The following is a 19,844-nucleotide window of genomic DNA, read 5'->3' as shown; positions in this document are numbered from 1 at the left end:
ATAAGGGGATCAGGAATTCTGGGTAGTGTAATTTCAACATATTGGATAGGGGAAAGTTATCATAGAGTTTGGACAAGAAGCCAGTTTCACCATACTTCAGAATGATGGTGGTACCCATGAGCTGAATTCAGCTTTGATTGTTGCATCTACACATTTTTCTTGACAGTGTTACTGAAGACATTTGCTCCTGCCTTTTTTTGAGTTTTCTTTTTCTATTTCCCAATGTAATTTGACTTGTCATAAATCTTATTATCAGCCATTTCATCAGATAGTATGCACCAGTCTCTGTTTATGTCAGCCTTGTCAGCGCATCCTGACCGTTCCTTATCCCTCTGCTGGGAACAGCATTGTAAGCTTCTGCCTGGAGTAGCTGGGATCACAGCATCCACAGTGGCCAAATGGACAATTGATGAGGTAAGCGTGTCCAAAATATTGTTTAAACAGCCTTAACCTTATTTTAATGTGATAAATTTAAATAATTTTGTATTCAACTTTGTACAGTATCTTCCAGATCCCATTGGAGGTGGGATAGTGTATTGCCAATTATTGGTTAATAGGTCAGATTCAGGAGCTTCTAATGGTGAAGGAGGTCATAAAGAAAGGTTTAGGAATTGTTGGTATAGAGAAAACTGCCATTTTCTTTTTCTCTCTTCTTTTCTTTAATTATTGTCTTTGTCTTTTCTCCAAAGGTTTTCAGCTTTGTACAGACATTAACAGGTTGTGAGGATCAAGCAAAACTCTTCAGAGATGAGGTAGAGTAATGGACTATTTTGTGTGTGTTCAGAAGTAGTATGCCATTGCCATCTTCCTTAGGGCTAAAAGAGAGTGACTGGGCCAAGGTCATCCAGATGGCTTCGTGTCTAATGAGGGACTGTTTCTAGCCTGATGCCTTAGCCCTGCATCAAACGCTCTATACTCTCATAAAATAAAAAATTCCTTGGCAAGTGGAGTAAGAAGACTGGAGGGCACTTAGCAGGATGACTTGCAGTCTTCCCTGTTGACTTACCCATTGACTTTGCTTGTGGAAAGCCAGCAAAGAATGTCACAAATAGTATTAACATGACTATAGGATGCTACAGCCATGGTAAATACAAACTGGTTTCCAAGCACGTGATCATGTGACTGGAGGGGGTACTGCAGTGACCAGAACATTGAGGATCAGCTGTAAGTATCACTCATTCACTGCCATTGCAGTTTTAAATGGTTGCTGAACAAGTGGTTGATAAGTGAGGACTATCTATATAAAGAATTTTTTTAAAAAGGTAAGGAACCTGCAATCACCTATTTACTTCATAAGTTCTGTGCCCAGGAGTAAAGTTTTGTTGTGTTTAAACATAATAACAGAAGTTATTTTGCTGTATTCTCAGATTGCGTTGGGTTGTTTTAACTTTTTAATGATGTGATCTTGAATAAACATAAAATGTTTCACTATTGAATCCTTTTTGAAGTTGCATTTAAAAGGTCTTACTGTTACATTTCCATCTGCTTATAGTAAATCTGAATGCAGTGAAGTTTTTGGACTTCTTTACCTTTCTGAATTGTCTTATTTTGCATCTTCTGCCAACAGTATAATGAGATTAAATCATTGGATGTTTAATCTTGCTGTAAATGCATTACACTTAAACAGACATTTCTTCCACAGATGATTGATGGTGAAGCCTTCCTTTTGCTGACTCAGGCTGACATTGTGAAGATCATGAGCGTAAAACTTGGTCCAGCACTTAAAATCTACAATGCCATTCTTATGTTCAAAAATGCTGATGATACCTTAAAATGAACTAGCCAGCACAGCTTTTGACTTTCCTCCATACAGAAACTGCCAGACTCTTTTGTCTGTCTGTCTTGGATGAACAGAGACCTTCTTAACTGCTGCAGTTGTAAAATCCTGTCAACTTGCTCTCTCTGACTCTTCATTTTTGTTTACCTGCAAAACTCCTTCCTTTCTCCCTCCCTCCCTCCTTATCTCAGCCTTTTTGAATTCTGTCCTGATAATGTTTAATTGAGAAATTCCTGGGAATGACTTGCTTGATGCCAGAAAACCTGCTAAGTTCTCCTGTTGATTATGATTTCACACAACATGGGTTTGAGACCAGATTTGCTACTGAATTTAATCTACTGTGGCTTTCACCTATCATCTCTGACTGCTTGAACATTACACAGTGTGCCTGGATTAGTATTTATTGTTTTGCAATATACCCACTGCTCTGAATATATTGCTATCATGTACAGTATTTGGAAGCGATTTTGAAATCTGATTTTTCTGGGCAAAAGTCAGTTTCTTAATTATCAGAAATTTTACTATGAGCGATAGAAGGCATATGGAAAACATTAGCAAAATGACAATATTAATACTTTGCACTAAGTGAAAACATTCCTCTCAGTCAAAGAATAACTAATTGTTATGTGAGCTAGCTGACCTTATCCTGTCATATTGGCCATGAGATACTTGAAATGAAGAAAAAATATTGTGCAATGCAATTTTCGGATTCTTTGATTGCATCCACTTTGTCCCATCAGTCACTATTCAACATGTGCCAAATATTTATATTTTGTTGTTTCACAACATAGATTAGAAACTGCTCTTATTTAAAGTTTAAACTTTTATAGTTTTACCTTAACAGTATTAGGTATGTTGTAAACATTCAATTAATCAACAATTCTGTTGCTAACTGCATAGAGTTCTATGTCCTCTTGATAATGACTAACATATGACATTCTGTTGGGCCATTTATGCTGTGCTTACATGGATAAGTAGGAGTTGTAATGCCAGTCATTTAGGGCAAGGGAAGAAGATGGCCTAAGACAGTAGAGTTTAAATTTCATCAAAATACAGGATTTTAATTTATTGTTGTTCCATTTACTTTTGTGAAGAAGGTTAGAAAGCCATACGAATTTTCCATGTTAGGTGCTCAAATATCTTGGAATGGTCCTGTTGGATTTCTTCTAACTTCAGTGAATTTGATGTGTTTTGGGATTTTTTCCTTTCAATTTTTTATGTCTTGTATGAACTTGTCAGTGGTCCTGGATAATAGAATTATTGCACTGATTATGGTGGCTGCACTAAGGCTTTAGTGGCCAAAGTAAGATTTCTTATGTCTTCTTAGATCTGATGAAGTTCCTTAAGGACACACTTTTTTTCCCCTTTCTTCCACTTCAGTTTATGGAAGATTTTCTTTAATCATGTATATGCCATCAACAGGCTTGATATTAATGCGGTCTCTGAAATCAGTTTTTTAATTTTAACACAAAATATCTATGGAAATGCAGCATTTAAACTTATGAAACATGTTTGCCTTTTTTCCTTTTAAATATTGGCTATTGGCTGTTTGTAACATACATGTGTCTCAGTTTTCCCCTTTCATAATGAGTGGTTTTATTTATTTGCTTGTTTGTTTATTTATTTACTTACTTACTTACTTACTTACTTACTCGGAACATCATGTGTTAGTTTCTAAGAGGTACGATGCCAAGAAGAAAGAGGTTTTGCATCTCTTATCAAACCCTTTTAAAAATGCCAATGATGAATGTGCCAAACTCTTTCTATATCCAAAGAGAACTTTTTATCCATGTGGGGGTGGGAACCCTCCTGGAATACCTAGATGATTGTTAACAAAGGATATAGACTTTGAAGTCCTGTTTTTGACATAATCATGATTAAATCTTGTTTGCTGTGCTATTACATAAGGCAGCTATTTGTAGGAAGTAAATCCTTCAAAAAAGAAAAAAGCAATTACTCTGTTCTTAGTAACTGTTGTTAAATTTCTAAGTGCATTTCTCCTGAATTTGACAGCAAGACACAAATTTAGAACTGTATGGGTGGCCTATTGAGAATGACAAAGGATTCATCTTTGAACCTGACTGAGCAAGGGGACGCTGGTTCAAAAATGCTTGGGTAATGCTAAGCCCTTTTTGATTGAATTGGTATTACTACCATAGTGCCACCAAAAGTGATGTCAAATGTAGGCAGTCCAATTCTGCTTCTTCAACAATTTTAGATATATTTGGCTCAGTTGAAATTATATATATATATATATATATATATATATATATATATATATATATATATATATATATATATATATATATGTGTGTGTGTGTGTGTGTGTGTGTGTGTGTGTGTGTGTGTGTGTATGTATATATATGTATATGTATATGTATACGTATACGTATATGTCTTAAGTGTTTTTTGAACACCCTGTGTCAACCCAAATATGGGTCTTTTTTCTTCTTTTGCCTGTATCAGCCCCCAAACTAATCTCCGGGACACAGCCTGTCCATAAAAGCAAACATCACTATTGACATTGGTGATAACTAACTTCTGATTCCATTGTTCAAAAGTGTGCTTCAGTATTTTAAATGTGGAAATATTTTGCACCATTTTACACATTCCCAGTATTCATGGTTCATCAGGCTTGTTTATTTTTTCTTTTAATTAAAATTTTTAGTTCCTTTTAATGTCCAATTTTTAAAATTGCTTATTTTTATTTTGCCCTGAAAAGTCAAATCTATTTCCCATGGGAACGATTCTTTATAATTAATTCCAAAATCTTATTCCACATTTATCTGGAGCCTTAACCTGTTTAAAATTTTCTAGGATCAGTCTTATTTAGCTTTTTGCTGTTTATTTCAATTTTTAAAAAATCATAATCTTATTAATTTTTTATTAAGGATTGAACGAATCATCTGTTGTTTTCAGTCTTTTCAGTTGAAATGCTGCTGATAGCTTAAAAGTAGTTAACAAGCAATTTCTCATTGTGACTACTAAAGGAAGTTTTCAAATTTAGGACTTAAAATGCACCAACTCTGATTATAAGCAAGATGGCTATTCCTGTCATCTCCCACTGCTAAAAACCCACTGGGAACTGCTGTCTTGCAGTCTCTTCATGAGGAGCAACTGTTCAGAGCACATGTGGGCAATCTCCCATCCTCTCCTTGTCCAGAGAGGTTTCAAACAGCCAGTCTACTTACTGACTTTTTTTCACTGTGTCATCAGCCCTGCTTTTCACAGAGCCATCTTTAATCTGCCATTTTTTACCCTGAAATCTTATTGTTTTCAGTTGAAATCAGTTTCTGATGGATCTTATGTATATAATCAATTGCAATATATGGCTACTTATGGTTTTTGGTACAAAACATTCTTCATCTTGGAGTTTGGATTCAGGGAAAATGTCTTTAGATTTCAAACTCTATTTCCTCTTCGACTTTCTGCAATATTTTTGTTTAATTAACAGGTGATTGTGCTTTTCTTCATGAGTGATTGTACAGGAGAGAGAAAATGGCTTTAATTGATAAAGAGGTGAGCACTATTAAGCAAGACAAGTAATATTACGGCATCCAGGATGCTACCAGTATGGTAGAAAGCCTCTTTGAGGGTTTATTTGGTTCTGGCAAATGGTTACTTTGTAATTAGTCATGCTGGCTGTGGCAGCAGTTTTGTGAATACACAAAATATATTTGAGCCATTTTGATTCTATATATGACATTTCTCAAAATTCCAAATATAGCCCCCAGTCCAAAAAGGTTTCCTACTTATGCTATATATACTTTGTTATAGAGGATTAGCTCTAAAAGATAGCAGATGTCAGTAAAAAAAATAGCTTGGCCTCATCAGAATTATATTGAATTGCCAAAGAGCAAGGTCAATGAAGACTTCTTCCAGAAGGTTTGGAGAGCTTCTACTACTCTGAATAGCTCGTACAGGCTGGGATGATCACTGGTCTAGCAGGTCCTTTCATACTCTTTTCTTAAATAACATTGGGCAGTTGAATTTAGTTAGGCATCAGGAGATGTCTGCAGATCCAGATACTACCGAAGTGTCGGGCTAATTCTTAAAAACCTCATTCCAATAGACCATGTTTTCCTCAGCATCAGGCACCTTAGGAGTTATTATGTCTCAAGCATCTTAATAATGGCTTCTATTTTTTTGAAAGGAGCCAGTGGCAGCTAAAATGTCTCCCGAGCTAAGTAACTCCACAGCAACCTGAGATTCTATGTCTGTCTCCTAACTGTGCTTCCATTGTAAGCTTTGGGTCATACCTTCTAAGACCAGGCAAGACAATCAAGCAGACATCAGGCCCAAGAGCTGAGACCATCTTCCATATGTGGTGATGATAGTTTAACTGATTCCACCAGGAGGCTTCATAACAACCTTATTTATTTATTTCTTATTTCATTGCTTTGCTACTGGTGGAATTATTTATCACAGATCAATTTCTTTGTCTTTTGTTTATTAGGAACTAACAGGGATCAGATCACCTTAACTAATTATGGATATAATTGGAGATGTACAGTACAAACATAAGTTGCATCAATTCCATAATTAAAATATTGTGGAAAGTAGACTAGGATAAATTGTTGAGAAATTATAAATTAAAAGAGAGAGCTACTAAAACCTAGTGGATTGATTTTATTTTATACTGGATGGTAATACAACACTCTAGTTTATGGCACAGGTTCCACAGGTAACAAATTCATCACAACATGAATGTTTGAGCATATGTTGGAGTGATGTTATTACTCATCTGTAATTACAGCATGTATGGGCCCTTGCAATTGTTTCACCCTCTTTACAGTACATGTGGCAAGTTGTAGAAATGGAGCATTAAATTCAATCTACTGCTTCCTGTCCAAGTCGGTACTTGAGTAGTTCCATTACAAAATTGGGCTATCAACTTATCATGTGCTTGTTCACTCATATTTTTCCTTTTCAAACTAGTGTACAGGAACTTGATTCTATTTATCATGGTTATTCACTAGAGGAAAAGACAGACCCAAAAATGCATTAAAAACAGAAAAATGGGGTTTAAATGGCTTAAGTGTTGTCAGCCACAAACAATTACTTTAAAAACTCAGAAAATGTTTTGTTAGATTAGTAAACTGAGAAATATATTACCTTTATTAAAAAAAACTGATAATCTGAAACTCTTCTTAAGAGCAATTATCGCACTGACATTCCTTTATAGTTCTTTATCTGGAGATCAGACATTTATCTTAAATGTGGGGCAGCTAAGACTTATTTCACATAGCAAAAATCATAACGATATTTACATTTCCACTAAATCCTGAGGAGTCATAATGCATTAGAATGTACAGGGTCCTGTTTTAACCATATGATTCTTTGCTTTCTTGCCTGAGTCATATAATATATGAGTCTCAGATAGAAGAAAAATATTTCTCCTGCAATCTTCATTATTCCCATCCCTCTAATCTACAGTAGTCTTGACTCTCTAACTTAAGCACTTTTAAAACATGATATCCAAATTCCAATTGCAAAGTGAGTTTTACTACTGTATCTAGGCTTATTTTGGGCTTGAGTGCAATGGAAAGCAGAAAAGTTAAAAAAATACCTTTACCTTCTTGCTTTCTCATATTTCTCGGGCTGCTGAATTATTGTAAAGATGAGAGAAGTTGAAATATCAGATAGGTGGCAGTCACTGTATGGCAAATCCTGCAGAATCCTTTATTTAAGGCAGTAGCCTTTATAATAGGCAAATATAATGTTGTTAGAAAAAATGTTTTCATAACATTGAAGCTTTTTTGCACTTTCATTCATTTGCACTTGTTCAGTTTGTCTTTTGATATTTGCACTTTTGTCTTTTCATTATGGAAATAACTATAATTGTATCTAGTGCAGCTATTCTGGAACACTGTGTCCTGATTATGCAGAAGGTTAATCTAAAAGAAAAAGCAAGATGTGATATGTTTTGTCAATGTATTACAATAACAATAATTTATTATATTATTGTTATTATGGAATTATTCAAATGATGTCAAATGGATGTTTTTGTTGTTCAGATTTTATGAAACATTTATTTAATAATGTATGTAAAATAAAACGAACAAAATGAATACAATTAATAGAATTATTACATGTTTAAAAGGGTAGAATTCAGCTCACTGGAGCAAAAGAAGCACCTCTGTGGGGGAAGTGCTGCTATACAAAAGGTACAACTCCTGGGTGCAGTAAGTTGACAGTGATAGAAGGGGACTTGAAACATGCCTTCCATGTCAGATGTGGTGGAGCATACTTAATAATAGACACGTTGTGTATGTACCTGAGTAAACTTGAAGTGAAATCTGACTGTGATTTCATGCACTATATTACCCTTCAAGTGACTTTGCTAGCCTGAAAAGGTGGGAGTTATGGTTATAGAAAGAAGACTTGGAGGTTGTTAGATTGGGGCAGACTGCATTGTATGATTCTTCAATTACTGTGTTCCCACTCGGAGGCCAAAATATCTGAGAATTAAAAACAGTAGTTACAAAGAGCCAGAAAAAGGAACATTTTCAGGAGAACGTTTTTTTCCCCTAAACAAAACAAGATGAACAAAAATATAAAATACTTTTTTTTCTTAAACTGCCAAGTTACTGTATGTTACTCTGTATGAATCTCGACATACACACAAAGTAAAATCCTTGAACATTTAATGTTGGCTATTATGCATTTGAAGATTTGTAGCAGTTCCAAAGTTTGATCATTTAACAACTTAAACTACATAATACATAAATTTGGCAGCTTTAGAATACCCTCTGATTTCACATGGACTATATTTTTTGGAAACAAGGATTATTTCTATACTATTATCTTGTTACATTGTTTATTCTTCCCTTATGGAACTATAATTAGAAATAAAAATGAGTCCAAGGCCTCATGCACAATAAGTTTGTTCTGCAGGTGGTTCAAATTAAGCCTTCATTGCTTTCACTGAAGATAACTTACAGAATGGAAATCAACTTGAGAATTCTAGCAAGTAGGACTTTAATGCCAAATATAAGTGTATTGGGATTGGGAAAACTTCTTTTAATATGCCCAGATGTAAAGCTCATTTTAGCCAACCACCATTTCAGCTAATCTGCTACATAGTGAATGTACGAGGGTTAGAAAGATTTTTGTATTTACCGTATATAAAAATTAAATGGTGACAGCATTTTTATTCTTCAGAGCCAGTACCACCATGCAGGTGTCTTAGACATAGTTATGTTTTGACAGACAGCCCCCATCAGATTATACAATCGGGGTCCAAGGATATTAGTATATCTGCATACCTGGCAGCATCTTCAAGATACACCTATAATCTAAAGCAGTAATATTGGAAGAATTCATGTCAAAGACTGCCTGCAAATCAATTACACTGCCAACTACTGAAAACATTTATTACTACCAAAATGTAGCTGAACTGTGATTCCTGGCTGTTCAGATAAGCATAATTAGTATTCAAGAGTGCTGAGTATAATTCTGTTATATCTGAAGGGCCACAAATTTTTCACTTCTGGATTAGATGGAGTCTGATCAGATTTTAAAGTTATTAATAGGTTATGTGCTACATGCTTTCAATAAAATCACACACTACTGCACTTCTATTCTTGAAATTATTGTTAAACTATTGAAATTATTGAAATTCTTGAAATTATTGTTAAACTATTGTTAAATTATTGATGAAATAATAGCAATGCGATATTTGATCATCATATGATCTGAAATGACATAGCCTTAATCCAAGGTCTATTTGTGGTCTTGAAATGTTATCCCACGAGTGTATATTAGAAGTACTAGGTGGAATTAGACCTGCAAGTAAGAAATGATCACATATTTCAATCCCATTTGCACTTATTTTCAAATGCAATGTTAGAACATAACAGAAAGGTGGAAAATTTACAGACGTAACCAGCACTCAATCACATTCATTTTAACTTTAACATTCTGAACCAGGTAAAATCCTTAGGGCTTATTTGTGTTAATAGTTCATCTCCCATTGGTAGTGATTTGAAATGCTGATAATATATATATATAAGGTTAAAAAGAATCTCTCTCTCTCTCTCTCTCATACACACACACACACACACACTCAAATAGAAAGTAATAGTTGAAAGTGAATTGCAATCATGATTTACCAAATAGTTAATCTTCATATGATACTGTCAGGCTTCTTGATCTGGATTTGGTAGTAAATAATGAATTTGGTGCATCATAACTTAGCTTGCCCCTTCATGGATTACTGCCTTGTCGTGGCGAAGGGGCTTGCGTAATTCAATGAAGCTATGAGCTATGCCGTGCAGGGCCACCCAAGACGGACAGGTCATAGCAGAGAGTTCTGACAAAACGTGATCCACTGGAGAAGGAAATGGCAACCCACTCCAGTATCTTTGCCATGAAAACCCTATGGACAGTACCAAAAGGCAAAACGATATGACGCTGGAAGATGAGCCCCTCAGGTCGGAAGGCGTCCAATATGCTACTGGGGAAGAGCAGAGGGCTAGTACTAGTAGCGCCAGAAAGAATGAAGCGACTGGGCCAAAGCCGAAAGGACGCTCAGCTGTGGATGTGTCTGGTGGTGAAAGGAAAGTCCGATGCTGTAAAGATTTTTTCTCCATAGGAACCTGGAATGTAAGATCCATGAATCAAGGAAAACTGGACGTGGTCAAACAAGAGATGACAAGACTGAACATTGACATCTTAGGTATCAGCGAACTAAAATGGACAGGAATGGGTGAATTTAATTCAGATGACCATCAGGTATACTACTGTGGGCAAGAATCCTTCAGAAGAAATGGAGTAGCCTTCATAGTCAATAAAAGAGTAGGAAAAGCAACACTGGGATACAATCCTCAAAATGACAGAATGATCTCAGTTCGAATCCAAGGCAAACCATTCAATATCACAGTAGTCCAAGTCTATGCCCCAACCACCAGTGCTGAAGAGGATGAAATTGACCAGTTCTATGAAGCACTACAGCACCTTATAGAACTAACACCAAAAAATGATGTTCTTATCATCATGGGGGATTGGAATGCTAAAGTAGGAAGCCAAAAGATAACTGGAATAACAGGCAAGTTTGGCCTTGGAGTGCAAAATGAAGCAGGGCACAGGCTGATAGAATTCTGTCAAGAGAATACGATGGTCATAGCAAACACTCTTTTCCAACAACCCAAGAGACGGCTCTACACATGGACATCACCAGATGGTCAACACAGAAATCAGATTGACTATATGCTCTGCAGCCAAAGATGGAGAAGCTCTATACAGTCAGTAAAAACAAGACCAGGAGCTGACTGTGGCTCAGACCATGAGCTTCTCCTTGCAAAGTTTAGGCTTAAACTGAAGAAAGTAGGGAAAAGCACTAGGCCAGTCAGGTATGAATTAAATCATATCCCTGTTGAATATACAGTAGAGGTGACAAATAGATTTAAGGAATTAGATCTGATAGACAGAGTGCCTGAAGAACTATGGACAGAGGTTCGCGACATTGTACAACAGGTAGCAACCAAAACCATCCCAAAGAAAAAGAAATGCAAGAAAGCAAAATGGCTGTCTGAGGAAGCTTTGCAAATAGCTGAGGAAAGGAGGGAAGCGAAAGGCAAGGGAGAAAAAGAAAGATACACCCAATTGAATGCAGAATTCCAGAGAATAGCTAGAAGAGATAAGAATGCCTTCTTAAATGAACAGTGCAAAGAAATAGAAGAAAACAATAGAATAGGGAGGACCAGAGATCTTTTCAAGAAAATTGGAGAAATGAAGGGAACGTTTAATGCAAAAATGGGCATGATAAAGGACCAAAATGGCAGGGACCTAACAGAGGCAGAAGAGATTAAGAACAGGTGGCAAAATTACACAGAAGAACTATACAAGAATGAGCTTAACGTCCCTGATAATCACAATGAGGTGGTCACTGACCTCGAGCCAGACATCCTAGAATGTGAAGTGAAGTGGGCCTTAGAAAAGCTGAGCAACAACAAAGCTAGTGGAGGTGACAGTATTCCAGCTGAGCTATTCAAAATCTTAAAAGACAATGCAGTAAAAGTGCTACACTCAATTTGCCAGCAAATTTGGAAAACTCAACAGTGGCCACAGGATTGGAAAAGATCAGTTTACATTCCAATTCCTAAGAAAGGCAGTGCCAAAGAATGTTCAAACTATCGCACCATTGCACTCATTTCTCATGCTAGTAAAGTCATGCTTAAAATCCTACAAGCTAGACTTCAGCAGTATGTGGATCGAGAACTACCAGAAGTGCAGGCAGGATTTCGAAGAGGCAGAGGAACTAGAGATCAAATTGCCAACATACGCTGGATCATGGAGAAAGCTAGGGAGTTCCAGAAAAACATCTACTTCTGCTTCATTGACTATGCTAAAGCCTTTGATTGTGTGGATCATAACAAACTGTGGCAAGTTCTTAAAGAGATGGGAGTACCAGACCATCTTATTGGTCTCTTGAGAAACCTATATGCGGGTCAAGAAGCAACAGTGAGAACTGGACACGGAACCACTGATTGGTTCAAAATTGGGAAAGGAGTCCGGCAAGGCTGTATACTGTCGCCCTGCCTATTTAACTTATATGCAGAGCACATCATGAGAAAGGCAGGGCTAGATGAATCAAAAGTTGGAATTAAGATTGCCGGAAGAAATATCAACAACCTAAGATACGCAGATGATACCACTCTAATGGCAGAAAGTGAAGAAGAACTAAAGAGCCTCTTGTTGCAGGTGAAGAAGGAGAGTGCAAAACTTGGGTTGAAACTTAACATTAAGAAAACCAAGATCATGGCATCTGGCCCTCTCAATTCCTGGCAAATAGATGGGGAAGAAATGGAGGTAGTGACAGATTTTATTTTCCTGGGCTCCAAGATCACTGCAGATGGGGACTGTAGCCAAGAAATTAAAAGACGCTTGCTCCTGGGGAGGGAAGCCATGGCAAATCTAGACAGCACACTAAAAAGCAGAGACATCACCCTGTCAACAAAAGTGCGTATAGTCAAGGCTATGGTCTTTCCAGTTGCAATGTATGGTAGTGAAAGTTGGACCATAAGAAAGGCTGAGCGCCAAAGAATTGAGGCCTTTGAACTGTGGTGCTGGAGAAGACTCCTGCGAGTCCCTTGGACTGCAAGGCGATCAAACCGGTCAGTCCTAGAGGAGATCAATCCTGACTGCTCTTTAGAAGGCCAGATCCTGAAGCTAAAACTCAAGTACTTTGGCCACCTAATGAGAAGGAAGGACTCCCTGGAGAAGAGCCTAATGCTGGGGAAGATCGAGGGCAATAGAAGAAGGGGACGACAGAGAATGAGGTGGCTGGATGGAGTCACTGAAGCAGTAGGCGTGAGCTTAAATGGACTCCAGAAGATGGTAGAGGACAGGAAGGCCTGGAGGAATGTTGTCCATAGGGTCGCGATGGGTCGGACACGACTTCGCAGCTAACAACAACAACAAAAACTTAGCTTGATTCCTTGATATTGGTTAAAATAATTCTTCAGTACTTGGCTAGATTACAGACTTTATTGCCTACAAGAATGAAGCCATATAGAACAGTTCAATATCCATTGCTAGTGCAGAGATATAGACACATATTCTGAGGGTTTTAAATTACGAGGTTTCTTCCTTCTGCTCTTCCAAATTAATGGATACAGTACTTGGCAGAATGTTTCTTAGTGCTTTTCAGAATAAGCAATTGTTACATGTTGGTATAATAGTCATATCTGGCCTGGAACTGCTGGCCTCACTTGCTACAAGTCTTGCAAATATGCATATTTTGTAAGGAATTGAAAGAAGAGCAAATGACAATAAAATACAGATGACATTTTACTAGTATTTGCAAATTCATTCTTAAATGTGGACTTGACATTTCTGTTCTATTTAAAAATCTCAAATGATATGTTTTAGTTAAGGTATTGATTTAGAATGCTGAAGTACAGGATACCGTCAACATTTCCTCAAGATGTAAGTCTTTCTAGATATTGTGTGAGCAGTATTTATCTTTACCTGAGGCAGAAAGTGTTTTTCTTTCTTTTTTTACCTGGACTCAATTTTATCACAGGTTAAATAAACAGAAAACCTATCAACACATTATAAAGCCAATTTAGTATGGATGATTTTATCATTGCTTGTCAAAACAATAACACAGTATTTCTGCTTGTAGGGTGGCATGGTACAGCCTTTGTACCCATTACTGTCTCAAAAACCTATAGTACATATTCGAATAATGTGAACGTTTCATGGGATGAATTGCATTAATTGAGACTTACTTGTATTCAGACTCTTTAGACCAGTATTTCTCAACTTTGGCAACTTTCTGTTATGAGCTCCAAGCCAGGGAATTCTGCGAGTTGAAGTGCATACATCTGAAAGTTGCCAAGATTGAGAAACATTGCTGTAGACCAGGGGTGTCAAACTGCTGGCCCACGGGCTGGATGTGTCATGTGGAAGCCATGCCCACCCGAGCTCTGGCAAGGAAAAAAAAGTCACGATATGTCGCAAGACTCAGGTGACGTGGTGAGTTTGACACCCCTGTTCTAGACTGCCATTTTGTGACATTTATAAAGAAGCACATATCTTAATAGCTCAGCTCCAGCATGTGAATTGCTTCCAGAAAGCAAACCTTTCTTAAGTATTTTTCATTTCCCCAGGAAAGCTGAGTTGGCCTCTAATCTTCCAGTGAGAACAACTATCCTCCTCCATCACCATTATCTTCAATTTTCATTCCCTCAGAGCCAATAGCCGGGTAATAATTTACTTCCCAGCATAAGCCACTCCTCATACTTTTCTGACCTTCAGACTAATTTATAAAAACAAAAACATGAGGAAAGGAGGACACAGGCAGAGCAAAATAGTTAGAAAATGGAATTATTTTGCTTTTAGAAAGACAGAGGAACTAACCCTCTGGCAGTATCTCCATAAGCAGGTAAGGTTTGGATTTATCTCTGCATTTCATATTTATGTATTTTTGGAAAAAGATCTAAGAAAGTGGTAGGTCTGGGGAAACTAATCATGGAATATATAGGATAGAGCAGTTAGTTAGAACTGAGCTATGATACCTGAATTCAGATATCATACTGTCCTTTCTGATAACAATTTGTTCCACAATTTAATAAGCTGGTTTTAGGTCTCCGAGACGTATGTCCTGCTATGCAGATTAATGCTATTTCCAGTATTAGACATCAAAATGCACTGTTGTAGCATTTCCATTAAAAAAAGACCAGAAGTTACGGACAATTCAACAGTGTAACCAATGGAAAACAGAGTCCTCACTTAGCACAATTGTGACCAGCAATTATGTCACCAATGGGTGCACTTGTTAAGTGAAGCAACCTCTTCACCGTGCCTGACTTGTAATATCAGTTCCGCTGTGGTCATTAAGCAGATCACCAGTGCTCCATTGGTCATTAAATGCGATCTCACATGCTTGCAGTTTGAAACTTCCTGCTGGCTTCCCCATTGATTTCCATGTCAAAAGCTGGTTGCGAAATTTGCAACTAGTGTTCATGTGACCGCAGAATGCTGCAATTGTGGTAAATGCATGCTGGTGGCCAAGTGCATGAATTGTGACTATGGAGATGCTGCAATGACTGCAAGTTTGAAGACCAGTCATAAATCTATTTTTTCAGGTCTCCTGTAACTTTCAATGGTGGATGAACTAGGCAATCAGTAAGTGAAGACTATAATGACATCTAGATCTCACAATATATGAATAAGGTAGCCAGGAAGATGATAAAAACCTCAAAGTATCCCGTAATTTCTTGGATTTCATGTCCGTTTATTTGAACAGCAGGACTCCCCCCGCCACCCTTCCTGCATTTTGCTTATGGCATAAACTTGATACGATGGAAATGTATTTATCTTCCATCCCTTGTTGGCTATTATAAGAGCAGAACTGCGCCAGTATAAATTTTAATCTATGCCGTGATCTAGAGCATTGTGTCTTCTTGATAAATACAAATGCAATTTTATTCTAAATGACCTAACTTTTATAGTCACCTTTCAAGCTCATTTTCTATATTGAGAATTCTCCTCTTGCTAATTTTCATGTATATAGACAGGCAATTGGTGTTGGGAGCACAGTGGCTCTTGTGGCTAGGATGCTAGGTTGGAGGTTAGCAAGCCTGCATTCGAGATCTGAGTGCTGCCATGGGGCAGGGCGAGCTCTTGTCCTTTCCTCCATCTCCTGCCGGGGACATGAAAGGAGTCACCAACTGGGTGCCCCTGGGCAACAGTGATGTCACCATCTAATCCTTTCAACCCAGAAATGCCTTCGTGCTTCTGATAAGAGTGCAAAACTTTTTTTAAAAAAATGCTGTTTGGGGTCTGGAATGAGGTGAAACCTTCATTTTTATTCAAGGATAGGTAAGAACAACTTGTGGCTAGAGGGCAAGCCCAACCTGAAGGACTAGGATTTCCTATAAAGAGTGGAAGCCCTAAATGCAGCCTCTCAAATCTTCGCAAGCCAAGCCACCAATTTAAAATGTTAGTCTGACAGAAGGGGGCTCATATTGCCTGAGAAATAAACATAATGGCTTGATTTGATTTAATTTTAATTTAACCAATGTTCTTTTGTTTTTCCTGTGGTCCTGGCTATCCAGTTCTTTTGAGATTGTAGTCATCTTGTGTTCATTCAGAAGTCAAGCACCAATGCAGAAGCATGCACCAATGTTTTCTCCAATGTATAAGCATGCTTTAAATAGTGAACCTGGCTTTTTGGCACTCAGAGTTAACTTCTAGCCTAGTTAGAAAATGATTTGATGGAATAGAACTGTTTGGTAGTTCTCTTTTTCTTTTTGTTGCTTTTTTTCTTTCTTTTCACTCAATATATCCTATTCTTTTGTTTTTGTATATAAAAAGTACACATCTCAGTGGCAGGTAACAACAATAGCTGCCAAACTCTGCATAGTGGCAGGGAGGGCAGGCAGTAATACTTATCCCTAAACCACTGAAGTCCAGATATATATTTTTAAATGCAATAACACAGTCCCGGTTATAACACTGTCCACTAAAAACACATTTTATGCTAGGGAAAAATGCATGTGCTTTAGTTTTGCAAACAAGGAATTTGAAAATAGTGTGTGTTTATCTCTTGCAATGCAAACCTACTATATCTCCAACTGAAGGACATTCCAAGACCCTAGAAAATACAGACAGTTCTTTCACTAGATTTAGTGAGGAAAAAGGTCAATCTGCATTACTATTCCTATTTTTGCCAACATCGGGCTGAATCTTGAGTTATGTTTACATATTTATCTTCCATTCATAGACCAGGCATATTTCTATTTTATTTTTCTGACTATTCGACATTTTAAAATAATCAAACATAGAACTCAATAGCATATATAAATGATAATCTAACAATATTTTATTTTATACTGTCTTTGTGGCCTTAACAGTAGAACTGGTTTGGCAAGGTTTTCTTCCTCTCCCTTTATTGCTAATGACTTGATGTTCACTGGCTTTGCAGGCATTGTAATTTATATTAGCGGGAGTGCTTTGAACTTTGAATTTGGGAATAGGATGGAAGAAAGATTTCTAGCTGGACATTCTGCCCTTTATTTCTTTTTGTCAGTGAGGGTAGATGGTTAGCCTTGATGTACTGATTTTATTTACTAGGATAAATTCTAATATGCACTTGCATAGCAGAATAGCACTTGCAAGGGGAAAAATGATGTCACATGCATCATGATCTTATGCACAACAGCATTTTCACCATTCTAATAGACACTTATGATAGTTATGAAGCTCAAGCTGCCCATTATAAACATATGTCTATACAAAGAAACATACTGTTGAAAGAAAAATCTTCATCAGAGTCGAGTCCAAGCTGGGAATAAACAAAATAGAGACTGCTTTAGAAAGAAGGTTGTACTTTATTGAAGAGGAGAGCCAGACAGAAAGATGGCTCTGGGAAAGCTGACCACATGTAGCTGGGAGTCTGGGGTTTTTATACCTTCTTGGAGTTGTTCCTGTGGCATGAACTTTGACCTGAGTCTGAGGGTGCCTTTCTGGTATTCTGATGTGGTGGTTAATCCTATTATGTCCCAAAGGTCATATCCTGGTTCTCTGGGGCTGTGACTGTGGCTGATGACTGTTGGATTATTTGGTGTGAGGGACTGTTGATTCTATGGATCTTTTTCTAATCCAAGCTTCCTGGCTCCAATCTTTCTGACAAGATTATCACATCTGCATTTTTGCAGACCTGGTTTCTGTTTGGGGCAGAGAGACTTTGGGGGGAGGGGTTCTGCCTTTAAGATCCTTTGGGGAAATATATTCTGCCTTTTTAATATTTCCCAAAATATTTCTTTCTCTGGATTCTTCCCACAATACATAACAATACTATATAAACATGTATGAATATAATTACTAATTGATTCAATGTGAGTTTTTATTTCAAGTCTCCACAAATTGCTAAATGAAGAAATAAGGAAATAACACCAGATTGTGTGTACAGGAAATGCTTTCAGAAAATACAAATGTTACATAACGGCATGCACATAAGTATGAGCATTAAGACAGATATGCACAACAATCATATCCATTTTCATGAAAACTATTTCAAAAATGTCAGACTGAGACCAAGAACGCTTAACAGGAAAAAAAAGTCAAAACTGAAACAGACAAGTTCATCCAACCAGTGAGAAAACGAAAAGGTTGGTATTCTAGACCTCAATCTAGTCAGCAACTAGAAAAGCTACCTTATGAGGCTAGCAAGTGGCAGTGTCCTTACAATTTTAATACAGAATAAGTCAAAGAAGGAAACTGGTGGATTCCACAAGTTTTGCTTCCCTTTTCATCAAGCCTCAACAGATGGTTAAAAAAATATATCAGCGATAGGTCTCCTTCTAGGGCAGGTACTTAGAACAGCTTGTTTAGCAGTCTATCACACTAACAGGTTGCAGGTGTAGAGATACTCCACTCACAATAATTGTTAGGCTATTTCTGACTGAGGGCCTAGTGTCATTCTGAAATACTGTTAAATCTGTGTCCAAAAATACCCCAGCTGACAGATCACAAGCACAGAGGACAGGTGAAATAAGGGAGCAATTGATAATAGGGTAAGCAGATTACAAAAGGAACTGCAGTGCTGGCAGTGAACAGTTTGGCTGACAGTATCAGAAGTTGTCAGGTAATGACGATGGCATAGGAATAGCCAAAATGGCCCATACAACCCCATTAAAGATCTATCCTGAAACCTAAGCTTTAATGGTCATGGAAGATAGTTCCCAATGCCTGAAAGGGAGGGGCAGTCTTGTAGTAGCCTAATGGTAAATAGGAGCTAGTCCAATCCCATTCATTACATGAGGTATTCTAGATTCTGCTCATTACAACCCTCATTTAAAACAACAGCTAAAAATAGTAAGCTTTTTTAGCTGGGGATGAGAAAAAGCCCCTGTCATAAGGACAACATTAACAAAGATTATCATGGCATGTTCAACTAGAGTTGAGAATGAGACTACAGAAGTTCAGGAGTACAAAAGACAGGTATCCTAATAGCCCTACCTGATGGCTTCTACAAATTTAACTTCAAAGTTACCACCTAGTACCAATTGCTACTCATCAGGGTTAATCATTCAGAGGGATTACTTATGAGTAACAACTTGCTCCCATGTAATCAAATTTCTACACCTCTTGTACTCCTAAGGATACATCAGGAGCTCAGCCTCTGGAGGAAGCATGGTAGAGGGTGACATGGCATAACCTTATTAAGTGTTCCCTAGTGCTTGGCATCTTTGGGGTCTACCTCATCTTCTAGTCTATGAAACCATACCATAAGCTGATAGCTCCCATTTCACCTCTTAGACTAGTTTGAAAGAGAACTTATTAAAAAATATGTAAATTACCCAAAATGAGTGTTCTGAGTATTGCAGTGAAATTCCACCTGTGTAGATGTGATGTTACTGGCACCTAGCCAATGCATAATAACATCTTGCTTCATTTCGTACTGAAGGAGAGCTGATCTTAACATTTGCAGGAGGACATAAGTTAAAGGAGCTTCATCTTACAACACTCTTCCTAGTTAACAGGATAGTGGCCAACAGACAAACTTGTCAAAGAATTTCTTCAAGTTGTACATCTATTCCCCCAGATTGTCTTG

The 19,844-nt window shown here is 37.4% G+C and overlaps 1 protein-coding gene across 1 annotated transcript in view; it reads left to right on the top strand.

Annotated features, from left to right (window-relative positions):
• Positions 1-1,777, top strand: part of L3MBTL1 (L3MBTL histone methyl-lysine binding protein 1) — a gene marked incomplete at its 3' end in the record, with an annotated part of 29,817 nt that extends 28,040 nt beyond the window's left edge. The window contains exons 19-21 of the mRNA XM_083361062.1: positions 257-414; positions 690-752; positions 1,643-1,777. Coding sequence (XP_083217188.1) covers positions 257-414; positions 690-752; positions 1,643-1,777 — 356 coding nt within the window. The remainder of the gene's footprint in view (positions 1-256; positions 415-689; positions 753-1,642) is intronic.
• Between the last annotated feature and the right edge of the window lie 18,067 nt (positions 1,778-19,844).

Source organism: Vipera ursinii, assembly GCF_947247035.1.
Source record: "Vipera ursinii genome assembly, chromosome: 3".
Taxonomy (NCBI): Eukaryota; Metazoa; Chordata; class Lepidosauria; order Squamata; family Viperidae; genus Vipera; species Vipera ursinii.
This window is presented reverse-complemented; position numbering and strand designations above follow the sequence as displayed.